This window comes from Ipomoea nil, unplaced genomic scaffold (genome assembly GCF_001879475.1).
Source record: "Ipomoea nil cultivar Tokyo-kokei standard unplaced genomic scaffold, Asagao_1.1 scaffold1834, whole genome shotgun sequence".
NCBI classification, from domain to species: Eukaryota; Viridiplantae; Streptophyta; class Magnoliopsida; order Solanales; family Convolvulaceae; genus Ipomoea; species Ipomoea nil.
In genome coordinates this window covers 170560-188855 of record NW_017618262.1, presented here as the reverse complement: position 1 = coordinate 188855, position 18296 = coordinate 170560, and the positions used below count along the sequence as shown (strand labels likewise).

Here is an 18296-nt window from a genome sequence, read left to right as displayed (position 1 = left end):
ATTCCTTAATTGCCATAATTTTTAAGATTTTATTCAAAAGTAATTTAAAGAAAGTGCACGGGTAATTGCTATTATTTGAAGTAAAATATATATATATATATATATATAATCGCCGTAAGAAGTGATTCCCTATGTCTAATTACCATAATAAATTTAGATGTTAAATCGAGGCTACAAAATTTAAGACTATTATTTCATTTATTCAAGCATAGTAATCACCATTTTTAACTAATAATTGTGCATCGAAAGACTTCAACTAAACCTACAGTATTGTGCAATTAATGACATAGATTAGTAATAATTGGAATCAGCCATCAATGATATATGAAATGATACAATGACCCATGTTTAGCTTCTAATCCACCATTTTTAATAAAAGAATGAATTGGAATGATAAAACGAAGAATTGGAATGAATAACAAAGGATTTATTCAAGTATAGTAATCACCGGAAATTTGAAATGAGTTCTAAAGTATACGGGTTGTGCATTGATCATTACATACATACAAAAAAACATAGATATTTGAAAAACATCAACATAAAATTCGTTTCTTGCCTATTATGGTGTACGGGGTCTTTGTTTTTTATGTTTTGCGATTTTGCGAGATTTGCCGTTGGGCTTTCACGGGCTGTTTTACTGATTTACATGAGCATCCGTAGATGGAGAAGATCAAGATTGCAGACTCTGCAATCTGTAGATTGCAGGCTTTTCATTTGTTTTACCGAATTACATGAGCATCCGTAGATGGAGAAGATCAAGATTGCAGACTCTACAATCCGTAGATTGCAGCCTCTTCATTTGTTTTACCAAATTACATGAGCATCCGTAGATAGAGAAAATCAAGATTACAATATATAATTTGTTTCCATTGTATTTATAGGTGTAAAATGTGATAAACATAATTTGAAAGATTTTTCAAAATGAAAGTTTAATTAATTATTTAAAGTTTTTAAATACAAATTCTAAATGACATTTTTGACCAAATGTTAGGTGTGGTCATATGGTCAATTACAGGCCATTAGATTAGATAGATCCAATGAATCACATTAATCAAGATTCTTCCAGTATTTTCGCGCACATTCTCCTACCCAGCAAACTGCAATGATAAACTTGTCATAGGGCACCGGAATAAGGGAAATCACATTGTTGTGTGATTTATTTGTGTAATTGGTGTATTATTAGCCTTACTTTGGTGTATTTGCGGATTCTCATTGGTGCCAAGTTCAGGTGCGGCAACGCCTTCCTGTGTGGTCAGTGCGGCCGCACCAATTGTTATATAAATATACAACATCCATGTTATGAAATGCACAACAAAAAACATACACAAATTAGGTACACATCACAAAAAATGCGTCATTAGATATGAATAAATACATCATACAGTGTTCGGAAATACACTATTGGTGTGTTTCACTGTGGTGTGCTTTATTACACTATTGGTGCATGTTGTCAACACAGTTGGTGTATTCTGGAACCCGGCCGCTATAAATGGCCCCTGTAATTACCATAACAGCCTCACTTACCAAAACGCGAGAAAATCCTCAGAACTAGCCACTGCCGTTAAATTAAACTGATTCAACGACACAGATACGACCACACTGCCACACCTAATGACATGACCACATATGAGCACGTACTCTTATATATATATATATATATATATATATATATATATATATATATATATATATATATATATATATATATATGTATATATGTATATATATATATATATACATACATATATATATATATATAGGTATATATATATGTATACATATATATATATATACATATATATATATATAGGTATATATATATATATATATATATATATATATATATATATATATGAACGCTTATAATCGACGTTGTATGTACTTTCAAATATCCTAACATGGCGTTTGGTTGGGAGGTGGGAATTAGAGAGAAAGAATAAAATGAGAATTTAAATTACATTGTTTGGTAAACATGAATATAATGATTGGGAATTGAAAGGGAATGAATGAACAATGACTAAAATGCCCTTATATAATAATAAGAAGAAGAGTAAATAGTCACCAACCTAGTCTTATCAACTTGGAAGACCTTCAGCTCCCACCACATTAACAGCCCGTTTGGTTCGCAGAAAATATTTGAGGGGAAAATGGAATTGAAATTCCATGGAAAAGAAATTATCAGAAATATCATTTAAATTGTTTGGTTGGTGAAAAATAAATTATTGGGAATATTGATTCCATTGTTTGGTTGAGTTTGAAATTGTAAGGAATAATGAGTATTTAGATAATTATACCCCTACACAATAATAATGGTAATTAATAAAAGTTAGTGAGCGCATAATTGTCCTACTTGTACCAGGGGAGGTGGGGGGGGGGGGGGGGGGATGGAAAATGTTTTCCTCATTCTTGAGGAAAATGTTTTCCATGAACCAAACAAAGGAAAAGTCAATTTTCATCAAATTCACGAAAAATATTTTTCAGCGAACCATAATGGTGGTAGACTGATAGTGGTGGCCGGTTGTGGTGAAACTGGTGGTAGTGGTAGTGGCACTGCTACAGAAAAGAGCTTTAACGTCAGTTTTTTGACCCATTTAACATCGTCCTTCTTCAAGACGTAGTACATAAATAATACGACGTCAGTTAAACAACCGACGTCGTATATTTTTTAAAAATTAAAAAATTAACTTATGACGTCGGCTATTTGTATACACCCGACGTCGTATTGTTTTTTTTTTTTTTTAAATAATTAATATATGACGTCGGCCTTTTAGATAAGGCCGAAATCGTATATATTTTTTTTAAAAAAAAATAATTCACTTAAGGACGTCGGTTTATACAAATAACCGACGTCTTAAGTTAAATACTTTTTTTTAAATAATACAACGTCGAATATTTACTAAATATCCGACGTCGTATATTAATTATTACAATTTTTAATTACTACGACGTCGGTGTTTCACTGAAACCCGATGTCATATAGTTATTTTTTTAATACTAAAATTATTTTATGATTTCTACCAAAATCTGTACAGTTTTACAGTTTCAATAATCCACATCAATTTTCAGAACCTGTGCAGCAATTTAACATTCAACATCAACTAATTTGAAATTAATATATATAACACAATTCATTAAACTAATTCAAGCTACTAAACATGAAACTAATATAAAGAACACAATTCGTTAAACTAATTCAAGCTACTAAACATGAAACTAATATAAATAACACAATTCATCAAAACTACTAAACATCAAGTCAATAAACATAAACTAATTTTAAACGTAAAGTATCAACTAAGAAGCATTTTATTAACTCATTCATCAATAATAAACTTAGACCATTTGTCTCTAACTTCATAAATCTCTTGTTTGTTGTAGGGCCATCTTCCTTGTCTTTTCAAAGTCTACAAATTTCAAAAGAAATAAAAATAATAAATAAGCAAGTATTTTTAAAAATTTGAAGAAGAAAGATATATTATTAAATTACTTGCCTTATCCATTCCTTTGCATAGGTTGTTGGAAACAATTTCCAACATGAATTTCATCACATAATAACCACATTCGGTAGTTCCTTTTTGTATAGCACACTACATTTGAATTACAATAAAATAAAATAAAAATTAATAAAAACAATAAGTTTGCATGTTTTACAAAGTGAATGAAGTACTTACCGAACATGTAGTCCATTTTGGTGAACAATTTTGTTTCTTTCCATTCAACATGCTTGTTGCAGCCATACACCTATTAATATAAGACATAAAATATATGTAAATACTTGGTATCACTAGTTTAATAATATATGTAAATCCATTGTGTATAATATGGATTAATCCAATTAACGATTATATCGTCATATATGTCATCTTCACATAATCTTTTCTGATTACAACATTTCTTACAAGGACACGAACCTCTTATTACTATTCGGAAGTTTATTCTTTGCAAAGTCTAAAAATTTTCTAACTCCATCTTCGCATTCCGTACTAAGTCGATTAGCTTTCATCCAACTTTTATCCATCACAAGCCAATCTAAAATAATAATAACCCTAATTAAACTTTTGTTAAAACTATTTTAACAAATTTCTATAATAATAACTACTACAATAACTACTAAAATTTGAAATATAAACATATATAATAATTATTAAAACACAACATATATATATATATATATATATATATATATATATATATATATATATATATATATATATATATATATATATATATATAACAATTCCTAAAATTTGAAATATCCACACAATAATTTATAGAATTCAAAATATCAAAATAGATACACAATTATTCATAAAATTTGAAATATATATTATAATTCTAAAAAATTCGAAATATATAAACACAATAATTTCATAACATACACATTAATTCTAAAATTCAACATTTATAGATAACAATTTCTAAAAATTAAAAATATATAAACAATATTTCATAAAATTCCAAATATACACACAACAATTCATAATTTACTCAATAACTCCAAAAATTTTGAAATATATATACACAATTGTTAAAAGTTGAAAATATATAAACAATATTTTATAAAATTCCAAATATACACACAACAATACATAATTTACCCAATAACTCATAAAATTAAAAATATATACACAACTATTCCTAAAATTTCTAAATATACTCAATAATAATTTATAAAATTCAAAATATATAAAATATAATTCAAAATATATATAAAAACAATTTAAAAATAAATAAATAAACCTTACCTTACGGCGACGTCCAGCGAGCAGCAGCGGCGAGGCGTCGACGTGCGGCGGGTTGTGGCGGCGAGGCGACGTCCGGCGACGCTTGGTGGAGACGCGACGTCTCTTGCAGTGGCTGGCGTTTGACGACGACGAGGCGACAGCAGCTAGCGTTCGACGACGAAGGGGCGATGGCGGTGGCGACGTCGAAGTCGAGGGGTTAACGGTGATGACGACAACAATGGGCGACGGCTGGTGTATTGGTGTGTATGGTGAAGAAACAAGGTACGTTTGTTGTTAGACGATTTTGGTCTTTGCGAGGGTTTTAGCCGGTTATTTAAAAAAATACGACGTCGACTATACTCTTAACCGACGTTGTATATCGAATATATTTTTTTAAGAATTTTTTTTATTGATGTTACGACGTCGATTTTACCTATAACCGACGTCGTAACTTATTTAAATAAAATAAATAAATTCCTATACGACGTCGGCTCTTTTGTTAGCCAACGTCGTATAGGATTTTAATTTCTTTTTTTTTTATTAAAATACATATAACGTCGGTCATTTGAGACAACCGGCGTTATATGTATTTTTTAAAAAATAAAAAAAAAATTTATAAAAAAATTTTAACATCGGTTTATAAAAAATCGAGGTTAAAATGGAGACGTTGTAATGTATTCTGTAGTAGTGTGGTGGTGGTGGTGGTGGTAGTGATGATGGTGTTGGTGGTGTTGGTGATGGTGTTGGTGGTGGTGGTGGTGTGTGTGTGTGTATCTTTCATTTTTCGGATTTCCAGTGTTTGGCTAGGGTGGGGTGGGGGGAAATATAAGTCAAAGGAAAATAAGTTGTAGTCAATGTAAAATAGCTGCTCTTTTTCGGTAAATGACTTCCCTTTTTTTGGGGAAGTCATTTTCCAAGTTTTCTACCCTCACCTCAGGCATATTCTCTCTATCCTCTCCTCACGCCTCTTTTCTCACACCTTCCAAGTTGTCGGGCTGAAAATCAGTGGGCAAAGACAATAATCAGGCACCGATAGAAACCAGAGCGGTCCCCAGAAACACGCCGCCGCCGAACTGCGTTTCCAGAACCAAGAAGACGATAATCAGGCACCATATCTTGACCATAATCAACGGCCGAGATCTCAAGTCAGGCTTTTCGAATTCGCCGGGGTCGAAATCATGGTCATCGTGGCCACCATGGGCAGTGGCGGAGGCGACGAGAAAGAGGAGGAAGGCGACAAAGAGAAGAAATTGAGGCATTATTGGAGAATTTTCAGCATTTTATGACAATGTATAAATTTGCAATGAGATTAAATTTTAATTAAAAAAATAATTAAAATATTTAATTATACAATTCAAGTTATTTTCTGAAAAATAAACCAAATACACAAAGACAATTTTCTGATGTGCAGTCAAACACGGAAAAAAAAAGAAAATATTTTCTGGAAAATGAATCATTTTCCAGAAGTTATTTCCTTTTTTCAAACCGACCCTCATTTACATATACAAAATTCATTCTGTAGTTAACATATTATATATGTGTCTTCAATTTATTTACAGACATAATCCATTAACTATAGACACATAATATGAATGTTATTTTAGACCCTGTTCTATGGGTGTAAACTCAACAAAAACCATACAATAACGTAACATGTTAATGTAAATGCAGATAGTCTTGGATACATATTAAGCATTCTATACCTATCCTAGGCGTTTAATTTGCATCTCCAGGTTCAGGTTCTACCACCCAATTTCGGACACGCTTTTGAGCATCTGCAACCTGTTATAGGCGAATAGCAACAGATGTGACATATGAATGAGATTATGTCTGTGAGTAAGGTTAGTTATAAACTTATAATAGACCAACTAATAAGCACAAATAGTCAAACTCAAAACTCCATTTGATTAAAAAATTAAAATTCAAGTTCAATCAAGTTTTGGTTCCGCTCAAATGAAGGGGGAAGTGATGGCAATTACCTGTTTGTCCCAATCGGTTCTGAAAGTGATTACAAGCAAAACAATGGTTTGTACAAACGTACCAAACAGCATTCCTATCCACACACCCTGCGCCACAATTATATTCATCACGCTTCAGACTGAGGGGTTAAATCTCGTTTTGTGGCCCTAGCCAGCAAAGTACAATAAAAAACCAGCATAGATTGCATATAACTGATCGGCTCAAATTAAGAAGATCAAAAAACCACTTCATTTCACTAGGAATGAACATTAAAATCTTGTGATTACCAAGTCAATAATCTGATTTATACTCACCGTAACCTGCAGTTTGATGACATAACCAAGAACGACACCAACTGGGATTCCTATTAAGTAATAGCATCCCAGGTTAACATATGCCACTGTACTCTGCCAACCAGCCCCAATAGCAACACCTGTATTATTGTAGTTAGTAGCAATTAACCAAAACCCAACCACAAACCATTGGTACGAGGAAATGGAACTCTGCTATATATTCATTTGATTTTAGCAGAGCTTAGCTTACCAGAAAGAACTGGTTGAACACTGTTCAGAAGTATAGAAAATGCCAATAGAGGTGACAGTTGATCAACTGCCTCGACCACATCTTGACTGTCTGTGAAGAGATAAGCCAGGTTCCCACGCAGGAACAGGAAAAACAAGAATAGCACAACTCCGATTGCAAAGGATGTCAGCACAACCACGTTGATGGAGAACCTCGCGTCCTTTGCACTCCCCTTTCCCAGCTCGTTTGAAACCCGAACACTAGAACCCCAAATACAATGCATAACAATATCAAGAGTGTGAAAGCAAGACAAGCCAAGCTAGCAAATCAAAAGACTTTAATTTATGCGGGTTAATACCAACTGAAGTCCTTGAGTATAGTATCACCACTATGTTTAGTAATAAACTTTCAATTTTAACTGTCAATCTTTCAACTTTCAAATTTAGCCACTAAACTACTCCTTAAACTTTCATGTTAATCATGGTCCTTCAACTTTCAAAATTTTAATCAACCATGATCCTAACTTTGCCCTTACTTAAACTAAGAGCAATATTTGGTTGGATGGAAAAAGTTTTACTTAAATTTAAGGCCTCTGTTTGGTAATGGAAAATTTTTTCCACGAAAATGTTTTCTTATTTTTGAGGAAAAAGTTTTGAAGAAGCACGGGTTGTTAAATTAAAAGTTTAGCACTAAACCGCCACGAGTGGTACCGGCTATACTCAGGAAACCCCAGCTGATATATATATATATATATATATATATATATATATATATATATATATATATGCATTACCATGCTCCAGCCATGAAACCAAGAGATATCATCATTTCCCAGCCACTGATGTTGAGGCTGCAGCAAAAGAACACTTGGTTGAGTGGAGAAGTGAAGCTCATAAACACACAATTCAAATACTAAACAAAACCAAACAACTAACCATATAGAAAGAGCATCAATTTGAACCTCAGCATTTTCTAAGTTTCCTGTCAGAAGAATCAGTATGGAATTGTACCACAGTTCAAGACTGCCACACAAATCAAACAATTATTTTCATGACTGTAAAGATCAGTTCAAATAACTTTCATGTAATTGCCAATATATATATATAGGCTCACCAGACCATGGCACCAGCTGAAAAGGAAAGCTTGATTACTGGCAAGAGATCCTTGAAGGCCATGAATGAAAAACCTGTCCATGTTTCTTTACATCCTCCACACATAACAAATAAAAGCTGACCAAAATTAGGAATCCAGAAAGCCAATATAGTAGAAATCATGGCTCCAGCAAGTCCAAACTCCAACTTCATTGTCAAGAGCCAGGACAGGAATACATGAATGGCCAGTGTAGCTGCGGCCAAATACGCGATAATAATGTTCTTGCTCTGCGCTTGTAGGTACATTTGGCAGGTAAACGATACAACGAAGCCATACACCACGGGTATCAACCATTTAGAAATGATCCCTGCAACCCGCGCAATTTCTTCTTCCTGACCCAATGCTTTAAATATTGGAGGAGTGAAGAAGAACAGAGGTAACAGTAATGTAGTGGTTGCAGTCAAGATAATCCATGCTCTCTGAAGGTATATGCCCATCATGTGATACTGTCTTGCACCAAAAGCTTGCCCCAGTAGAGTCTCCAGTCCACTTGCCATGCCCAACTGCACATACAATTCAACTTAAATTCTTCTTGTTAGGATCAAGGACTTAAGATCTACTGGGAGGGGATTGTTGGGCGGAGATCAGAAAAAGGTCAAATCCAATGATGACTAGGAGAATTATTGGCCAGAGACCGGTGAAAGGCTAAGTACACCAATTGATGACTAGGGGAATTGTTCGACAGAGACTGGTGAAAGACTAAGTCCAACGATTGGTGACTAGGGAAATTGTTAGACAGAAACCGGTGAAGGGCCAAGTCCATCCATTGTTGATTAGGGAAATTGTTGGGCAAAGGCCAAGACCAAGTCCAGCACCTGCCTCTCAAAAACTTGGTGGCGAGAAGTAAAGTTAGACTTCTGCTATAACTTTTGGTGTAGTGATAAGCATTTGATCTAACAAGTGATATCAGTGCGAGGTTACAGGTTCGACTTGGCAAGTGATGGAGGGAAGGGAATTGTTGGGCAGAGACCGCCGGTGAAGGGCAAGTCTACTATTGTGACAGTATATAAGGAAGAAATAAAATTGCGCCTTCACTGAGAGATATATCTTTTGGCGTAATGACAAATGTTTGATCCAAATACTTCTTAAAAGCTTTAGAAGGAGTGTGAAACACAACTTACCAGAACTCCATTGCAGAACCTTAACAGCACGGTTTGTACTAAAGCATAGGCAGCAAGATCTATAGGGTCAATGTGGCCAATGAATGCCTGGCTGATGACACTAATCCCAAATGTTGAGAACCTATTAAATATTGCAGGAAGAGCCACAACCGACATCTTCTTCATCTCACACCATATCTTCTCCCCTAACTTCACTTCCTCTTCTTCTGAGTTTTCCAATAGCTTCTCACTCATCATATCAGACTCCATTTCAGCAACTACAACACCCTTCTGCTTCCTCTCTGTCAATTAATGAAGAAGAAACACCAAAGCAAAAACCAAGAAAATTAAAGGATAATAATGATGGTTTGACTTGTAATCATGAGTCTGCATTATTGATGGGATTAAAGGTGCTTTCAACAACACAACTACTAATAACCACACCTTTTCAACAACATGATAATAACCACCTATCATTTCACATTCAATTCAGACTAATTACAATCATACACCTTTAAACAACCAAATTTAGGCTAAAAACTAAAAAGGAAAACAAAACAAAACAAAATAAAATAATTTCATGGGAAACATAATCAACATATGGGTATATCCTAATTTATTTTTTAAAAAAACGTGGGACTCACAGATTATACAAGAAAATAAAGCAGATGCTTTCAAAGTCATCAGCTGCTTATTTTTCTGTTTCTTCTCTTCTGATCTTTTCTATTCTCCCTCCCTCTCTCTCTCTCTCTCTCTCTCTCTCTCTCTCTCTCAAAGAAGAAGAAGAAGAAGATGGCAGATACTGATCAAATTAAAGACGGCATGGGGACGGATGAATGAACGGATAGTTGGGTGTGTAAAAGTCTAAAGGATAAGATAATAACTACGTGCTGCTATTCTATTAACCTGAAGATTAAACTACTATACTCGTTTCACGTATATGAGCGCTTGTAATAATGCGCGCTGTATGTACTTTCAAATATCTTGTGCATTTTGTTGAGAGGAAAGAATTAGGAAAGAAAATAATTATAATTCTGCGAGAAAATAATAAAATGAAATTTTAAATTACATTATTTGTTAAGTATGAATACAATGATTGGAATTGAAAGAGAATGAATATAAGGAGTATTCCCTCCGTCTCATTTTATCTGTCTTATTTTTCTTTTTTAGTTCGTCTTAAAATATTGTCCACTTTCTAAAAATAAACATCATTACATTTTTGTTTTTTCCATTTTGTCCTTTAAAATTTCTCCATAGATACTCCAAATTTAATTAGTGTGTTGTAGATGTTATGTATTGTCAAATCAAATGTACAATCTTCACGGAGTACTATACGTTTACCTTCTTCTTTACATCTTCTTTGTTCTTTTGTTTTATTCATTTTCAATTTCTTGATCCTTTATTCATTTTCCCCATATCTCTCTCTACTCCTTTTCTTTTTTGAGTTACAGGCATTCCTTCATCTTCCTTTCTATTTTAATCGTTGTTTTTTTTGGTTAATCAAATCAACGAAATGCATATGACATTGATCTATATATGGATTGTCATAAGATTTTTTTTTTTTTTAAAGATTGGTCATTATTGAGTTTATTTGCAATCAAAATGCTTGAAATCAATGATGAACACGTAAGTTTATGCATTCCGAATGTTCTATCTATATTGAAAGCTAAAATAGTATTTTTTTTTTATGCGCGATACACAGAAGAAATAAGTGTCTAATATTAGTACTTTATATTAAAATTTTAAATTTATTTAAATTTTAGATATTTATATTATTCTAAATAATAATAATAAATATTTTTATAAATTTGATAATTATATTTTAGAAAATAACTAACATATAATTCCAATATATAATGTGTATATATTATTATTATTATTATTATTATTATTATTATTATTATTATTATTATTATTATTGAAGAAGAAGAAGAAGAAGAAGATTATAAAATATATTGTGAACGCATGTGCATGGTAATAATAGTGAAAAAGATAACGGAAGTTATAATGGTGGGTATATTTGTCCAAAATAATATAATGCTGACTATGTACTTTTAAATTAGTGTTTTAGAATTTATCAAAGTATCATTTGGTATCCTGACGTATATCAATACAAGCTTATCAAATTTTTTATAGAAGTAAATATTTCAAGAATGCATAACTATGACCTATGGCAGCAATGTTGGATTAACTAGTGCAATAACAGTTTTAGAGGAAAGCCTCCTCACTGTAGAGTACCAAGCATATTTTTTGCAACACAAAACATATTAATTAGCATGATCAATGCTTCCTCTTGTCGCTACTCCTGTTAGAAATGAATTATTGATTTGATCTAATCCCGTGGTGTGCTTCACTGCAAATTTATCGTCTTGACGCAAAGCACCTTCAAAAACATAACTAAATCCTCATCCTCAAAAAGACAATGATAATAGGCATAATTCCTCAACTGTGTTGAATATATACGGTAAATTAGGTGTACCGTTTCATCAATGTCAATGCGTGATTGTAATTAATTGACAAAAGCTCATGTTAAATTTTATATTGTATTTTTTAATACACTCTAATATATTCATAGTATATGTTTTAATAAAAGGGTCAGATAGGCCCATAAAATTTACACCAAACGTCAATTAGGCACCTAAACTTTAAAAATGTGCAATTAAACGCTCAAATATATCAAATTGAGTCCATGAAGCCCATGAATTGGTAAATGACCTGTGATTACATGTCATTTTAAATCCAGGAACCGGCGACGACTTAATATACGACGAAAGGCAACCAGAACTGGTTGCCTTCCCTTGGAGAGCTTGTACACATTAGAATCCAAAGGACTCTATAGGAAGAGGTCAGAATTTGGATACACTCTGAGAATCATTTAGATAATGGAGGGGCCAGTGAGCTCGAACCCCCGAGCCCCGCGTACCAAGCAAACGGCGATCCTGGAGCGGTTCAACTCCGCCGACCTCCTTGCCGGCGCATTAGCAACTAGCAGCGAGGCGAAGCCGCCGAGGATCGAGCATAGGGGGCTGATCACGGCGGCGTAGGGGAACGGAGAGAGCGAAGCGATGAGGAAGAGGGAGATTGGGAAGAGAATCAGCAGCAGTAACCTCCGATCGAGATCCAAACCGCATCGCTTCGACTTATTACTGTGGTGAAACGTCATCGTCTTATTCTTATTATGCAAATGTCACCGCACCATTTTTTTTAAATTACATCTTATTCGTTGATTTAGACACGTGGATAACTGTAAATGGTTCTTATTTTTCTCCTGGACGCTTGTTCTCATTAGAGCGTGCCTATATATATATATATATATATATATATATATATATATATATATATATATATATATATATATATATATATATATATATATATATATATATATATATTTATTTATTTATTTAATTATTTATGAAATAATACAATGCTATTAAATATAATACATTTAAAATAAAATAAGAAGAAATTGCAGTTTTGGTCCTGTGACTATTAGGGTGTTGATAATTTGAGTACGTGACTTTCAAATTTCTCAATTTAGTCCTTTAACTATGAAATTATTAACAAATTTGGTCCTGCCGGCCAAATTGCCGGTTAATTTTGGCCGGAAAATATAATTGGGTTTGATTTTTTTTTTGGTGAGGGTAAAATGGTCATTATTGCAAGGGAAAATAAAAAGGGAGAAAATTCCTCCGGGGTCTCTGGTCATAGCATTCTGAGAATCGTCCGTCTCCCACTTTCCACCATGCATGACACCACCTGGAATCCCAATTCAATTCTCGGCCCATGCAACAAACATTTATTAATATTATCATTAATTTGTTGTTATGCATGGAAGTTTAAAATAAAAGTTAACGTAACCTGTTGAGCACAGAGGAAGCCGCCGACGGAGGAGACGGCGAGGGATTTCTCGAAGCTTTGGATTCGAATATCGGTGAAGTTGGTGGCGAGCCAGGAGAGCTGGTGGTACACATTATACACCAGAACTTTCACGAATCCCAAGGACAGAACGTCTTCGAATGCTTCCCGTATGCTCTGCGAGTCCAAGGAGTCGATTCGGATCGTGAAAACCTGCGCCTTTTCTTCTCGGGCTATCTCCTCTGCAAACCTCGACAATCTACCTGCACCACTTATATCATTTTCAATTCAATTCAATTCGCAAAATCAAATCAAGCAAGCTTAATTAAAGTAGGTAGGCAGGGATTTTAACTTCAATAGATCGGAGTGATTAATTATATTGTATACCTAAGTCGCGGGCAAAGATGGCGACGGTGTAGCCCTTTTATTTTTCCTTGCAATGACCGTTTTATCCTTGTCAAAAAAAAAAAATTGAACCCAATTACATTTTTCCGGCCAAAATTGGCCGGCAATTTAGCCGTCAGGACCAAATTTGTTAACAATTACATAATTAAAGGACTAAATTGAGAGTTTTGAAAGTCACGTACTCAAATTATCAACACCCTAATAGTCACAAGACCAAAACTAAAATTTGTTCAATAAAATAATGTTATTTTGAACTAAGATTCATAAGGGCATCCTCAATAGTTGAGGATTTTTTCCCAGATTTTTGTGGGCCCCAACATCCACCTCATCATCCATTATCTCAATCAATCATAAAATCTCTTCTTCCCATTAGTTCTAAATTTTTTCACAACTTTTTGTGGACCCACCATTTTATACTATTATATTTTAATTAATTATTTATTTATTATTATTATTATAAAAATCATTATTTTTATCATATTTAAATTATACATATTAGAATTAAAATAAATGTAAAATTATAAGTGTTTACAAATTTTTTTAAATTATAATTTAATAATAAAATTTAACATGAAAAAACATTAAAAAAAATAATAAATAAATAAACAAAAATAAAAGAAAAGCAACTGGCCAACGGCCAGCTACAAGCAAAAGAAAAAATAAAATAAAATGAGTTAAAAAAAAATTAATACAATGAATTTCAATTGAGAGTGGCCGCCAGCTGGCGGCCACTCTCAATTGAAATTCGTCCGAGGTGAGACACGCATCTACCTTTTTTTTTTTTTTTTTTTCTGACAAAACTTCCATTTTTGCAGAAGAAAGAACCTCTCTAAAGTCTTTTCTCCACATTTGTTAAGACTTCCTTCACTCGGATTTTACTGTTTGAAAATCTCTAAACAATCCCCTTTTAGAGTTGCCCTAATGCAACCTCTATGACATGGTACACGATCTGTCGATGTAGTGGCAGCTAATAGTACTAGGAGTATTAATTGCTGCGCAACCCGCTCAAAAATGTATTGGTGAATCAATTAATACTATCGACATAATGTCAGCTAATAGTATTATGAGTATTAATTGCTGTGCGACCCGCTGATAATGGATTGGTGAATCAATTAATACTTAGCTTGCACGTTGTATATAGGTAAAAGAAAGGTAGACATAATCCTTTACTCATGTTGTTCCACTCAAAATATAGGTCCTGTCTAATAGTTTAATTTAAATTTTTATTATTTTTGTTAGAGATATAATCTAAATATAATAAAGTAATCAGGACTATATAGTCTAATGGTACCCGGGTTGGACTTCCATTTGGAAGATTATGAATTCGAGCCTCAATGTAGGCGTTATTGATTCTTTGTGTTTCAGTAGGTTGAGAAAGTATATGAACAGATACTACAATATAATAGAGCCAGTAGCTTCCAAAAAAAAAAAATATAATAAAGTAAATTACAAAGACAAAGACAATAAATAGAGAGATATTTAAATTTCACTATAATGACAAGATTTTTATTTATAAAAGTAAACAACATAATCTCAAAAACATCTGAAATGAAGATAGAAGTCCAGAAGATCTAGAAAATCTCTATAACTGAGGTAATAGAGTTCAAATCCATTTGGGCTCCAAGTTATATATTGTATTCTATAACATAAATAAAAATGTAATTAAAATCTTTTGTCCAAATATAATGCATAAAAATTTAACAAAGTAAGAATACAATTCAACAGTTAATTTAAAAGTGTCATTTTTGTTCATATTTAAATACAAAATTTCGGTGTAAATTCATTATAAAATTTTATTTTCAATTACAATTAAGACCAATTTATGAATTCAAAAATAAAATAAAATTATCAAGTATAAAAAATAATAGATTATATCTATAATATTTTTTTAAAGGAATAAGGTTTAAATTGGCATTGAACGTAACCTAAAAATGCAATTAGGCCGCTGAACGAAAAAAAAAAAAAAAAAGTGCAATTAGGCCACTGAACACTCCAAATGTATGCAATTTCACCGGAAAGCAGGTTTCCATCAATTTTAGCAGGTTACCTCCTTATGTGGCAGCTGAGTTGGCATTTTAAATAATTTTTAATAAATTTTAATAATAATTTAAAAAGAATTAAAAATAAAACGACGGGGTGGCCGGTCTTTTTTTTTTTTAATTTTTTTTTTAAAAAAAACTTATTATTTAAATTTATTTAAAATTATTTAAAAATGTCAACTCAGCTGCCATGTAAGTAGGTAACCTGCTAAAATTGATGGTAACATGCTATCAGGTGAAATTGCATACATTTGAAGTGTTCAGTGGCCTAATTGCATTTTTTTTTCGTTCATTGGTCTAATTGCATTTTCAGGTTACGTTCAGTGACCAATTTGAACCGTATTCATTTTTTTAAAAATTGGGGGCCCTGTGCAGTTGCCCTGGCGTCCTGGCCATGCCTATAAAAAACCACAACTTTTGGAAAATAAAAAAGAAAAAAGTTTTCCCGCCCAAGGAAAAAATCTTGGCAATTTATATCGTGGACCAAGGTCCACATAGCATTGTGGACCTTGGATCAAAACGACGTTGTTTTATATTTAAGCTTTAACAGACTCTGTAACTTCTCGTTTCTCATGTTTCAACACAAATTTTAATTTATTTTAGGTACATAATCCTTATGCCTAATGTACAGAATTGCATAACATGATGTTCAGAAACGCAGAGATACATACACATGTTTTCTATTTTACTTATTTTCAAATCTGATTTATGTAAATAATTTATGTCCTATAGGCACATAATTTCATAATACAAGACATAAATTCGTAAAATAAGACACACACTATGTTTTGTGTTATACAACTATTAATCAATTTCATGTACAGAATCATTACGCTTAATGTACAGAATTGCATAACATGGTGTACAGAAACACATAACATGATATACATACACATGTTTTCTATTTTACTACAAGATACATACACATGTTTTCTATTTTACTTATTCTCATATTTGAGTTATGTAAATAATTTATGTCCTATAGGCACATAATTTCATAATACAAGACATAAATTCGTAAAATAAGATACACAATATATTTTGTGTTATACAACTACTAATCAATTTCATGTACAGAATTGCATAACATGATGTACAGAAACGTATAACACGATAATGCGATATAGATACACATGTTTTCTATTTTACTTATTTCTCATATTTGATTTATGTCTTATAGGCACATAATTTCACAATACAAGACATAAATTCGTAAAATAAGACACTATGTTTTGTGTTATACAACTACTAATAAATTTCACGTACAAAATGTACAAAATTGCATAACATGATGTACAGAAACGCATAACACGATATACATACACATGCTTTACAGTAAAAAGAAAAAAAAAAAAAAAAAAAAAACTGGAGGTTAGGTACAAAGGAGGGTTTTATACCCTATGTCGCCCCACAATCCGGAGAGATTGACTAGGGTCCTTCAACCGCTTTGGACCGCAACGAGCGCCGGACGACTCGGACAACGCGAGGACCCCGAACCTTGACCGAGCACGGAGCTCGGCCAAGTAGCCTGCCACTAGGTGGCCGACCCCTGGGGTGGCCGAGCCCAAGGAGGTCGACCCCGGTTCACCACATGGGTTGTTTTGTCACGAGTTTACTTGACCCGCACCGTATTATTCCGCTCCGTAATTATTCCATCGAATACTTTTCATAATAGAATCACACAATATATTTCATTTAAATTAATTAATCAAGTTAAATACTCCGTAAATAATTTTGGTTTGTCACACGCTTATAAAGCTTAATCAACATTGGAGGATGCACGTTCGATTACCCAGGGTAACACTTGTTAAAACTTGAAAATAGCTTTTGTTGAATGTTTTTGTCAACATTCATATGAATATTATCCCATTTCAAACCAAAGAGATGGTTTGGTTGAGTAGTAGAGAATGTTATCTTTAAGTAGGTGGTTGGGGTTTCAATCATTATAAATCGAATGATTTTGGTTCAATTCAGTTAAAAATTAAACAAAATCAAAAAATTGATTTATTTATATATGAAAAATTATAATTTATGTCTTTAATGTTGCCTCTCAATTTTCAAAATGATCGTACGGGAGGCAATATATATACCGTTTTGAAAATTGAGGGGCAATATTTATACCACTTATAATTCAGGGGTAACATTGATAATTGATATATTATGGAGGGACATAAATTATAATTTTTCTTATTTTTATATTTACAAATTTTTTTATTGAAATATATACACTAAATCCCCAATTCCTCAATCCAAATTTTCACAATTTGTATTTATTCTCAAATTTTCTTTGCGAGTTACCGAGTGTTGTTGTTGGATGCTAGACGCATGTGAAGAGGTTGGGTTGGTTTGGAATTTTTATTTTATTTTTTAATTTACTAGAAGGGGGAAACCCGAAAGAAAACAACATCAGTTAAGGGGGTTATACATATTCTGCCAAATTAGTAGACCATCCATTTTTTTTTTTTGAAAACCAAAAACCAAATATCAATTAAAACAAATCTATCTACATCTACTCTACAAATTCTAATAAGAGTCAA

At 32.7% G+C, this 18296-nt stretch overlaps 2 protein-coding genes across 2 annotated transcripts; both read right to left on the bottom strand.

Annotated features, from left to right (window-relative positions):
- Positions 1–6267: 6267 nt before the first annotated feature.
- LOC109193082 (protein DETOXIFICATION 21-like) lies at positions 6268–10210 on the bottom strand. The gene is made up of 9 exons (XM_019343886.1): positions 10102–10210; positions 9479–9759; positions 8319–8860; positions 8141–8227; positions 7999–8055; positions 7227–7465; positions 6998–7116; positions 6704–6790; positions 6268–6506 (listed from the first exon to the last, which is right to left on the bottom strand). The coding sequence occupies exons 2-9, from the start codon at positions 9725–9727 to the stop codon at positions 6441–6443; spliced, it is 1446 nt and encodes a 481-aa protein (XP_019199431.1). The 5' UTR covers positions 9728–9759; positions 10102–10210; the 3' UTR covers positions 6268–6440.
- Positions 10211–13162: 2952 nt separating this feature from the next.
- LOC109192805 lies at positions 13163–16333 on the bottom strand. Its single transcript, XM_019343511.1, has 3 exons — positions 16312–16333; positions 13319–13578; positions 13163–13216 (listed from the first exon to the last, which is right to left on the bottom strand). Exons 1-3 carry the CDS (start codon positions 16331–16333, stop codon positions 13163–13165), a joined length of 336 nt encoding a protein of 111 aa, XP_019199056.1.
- Positions 16334–18296: the final 1963 nt, after the last annotated feature.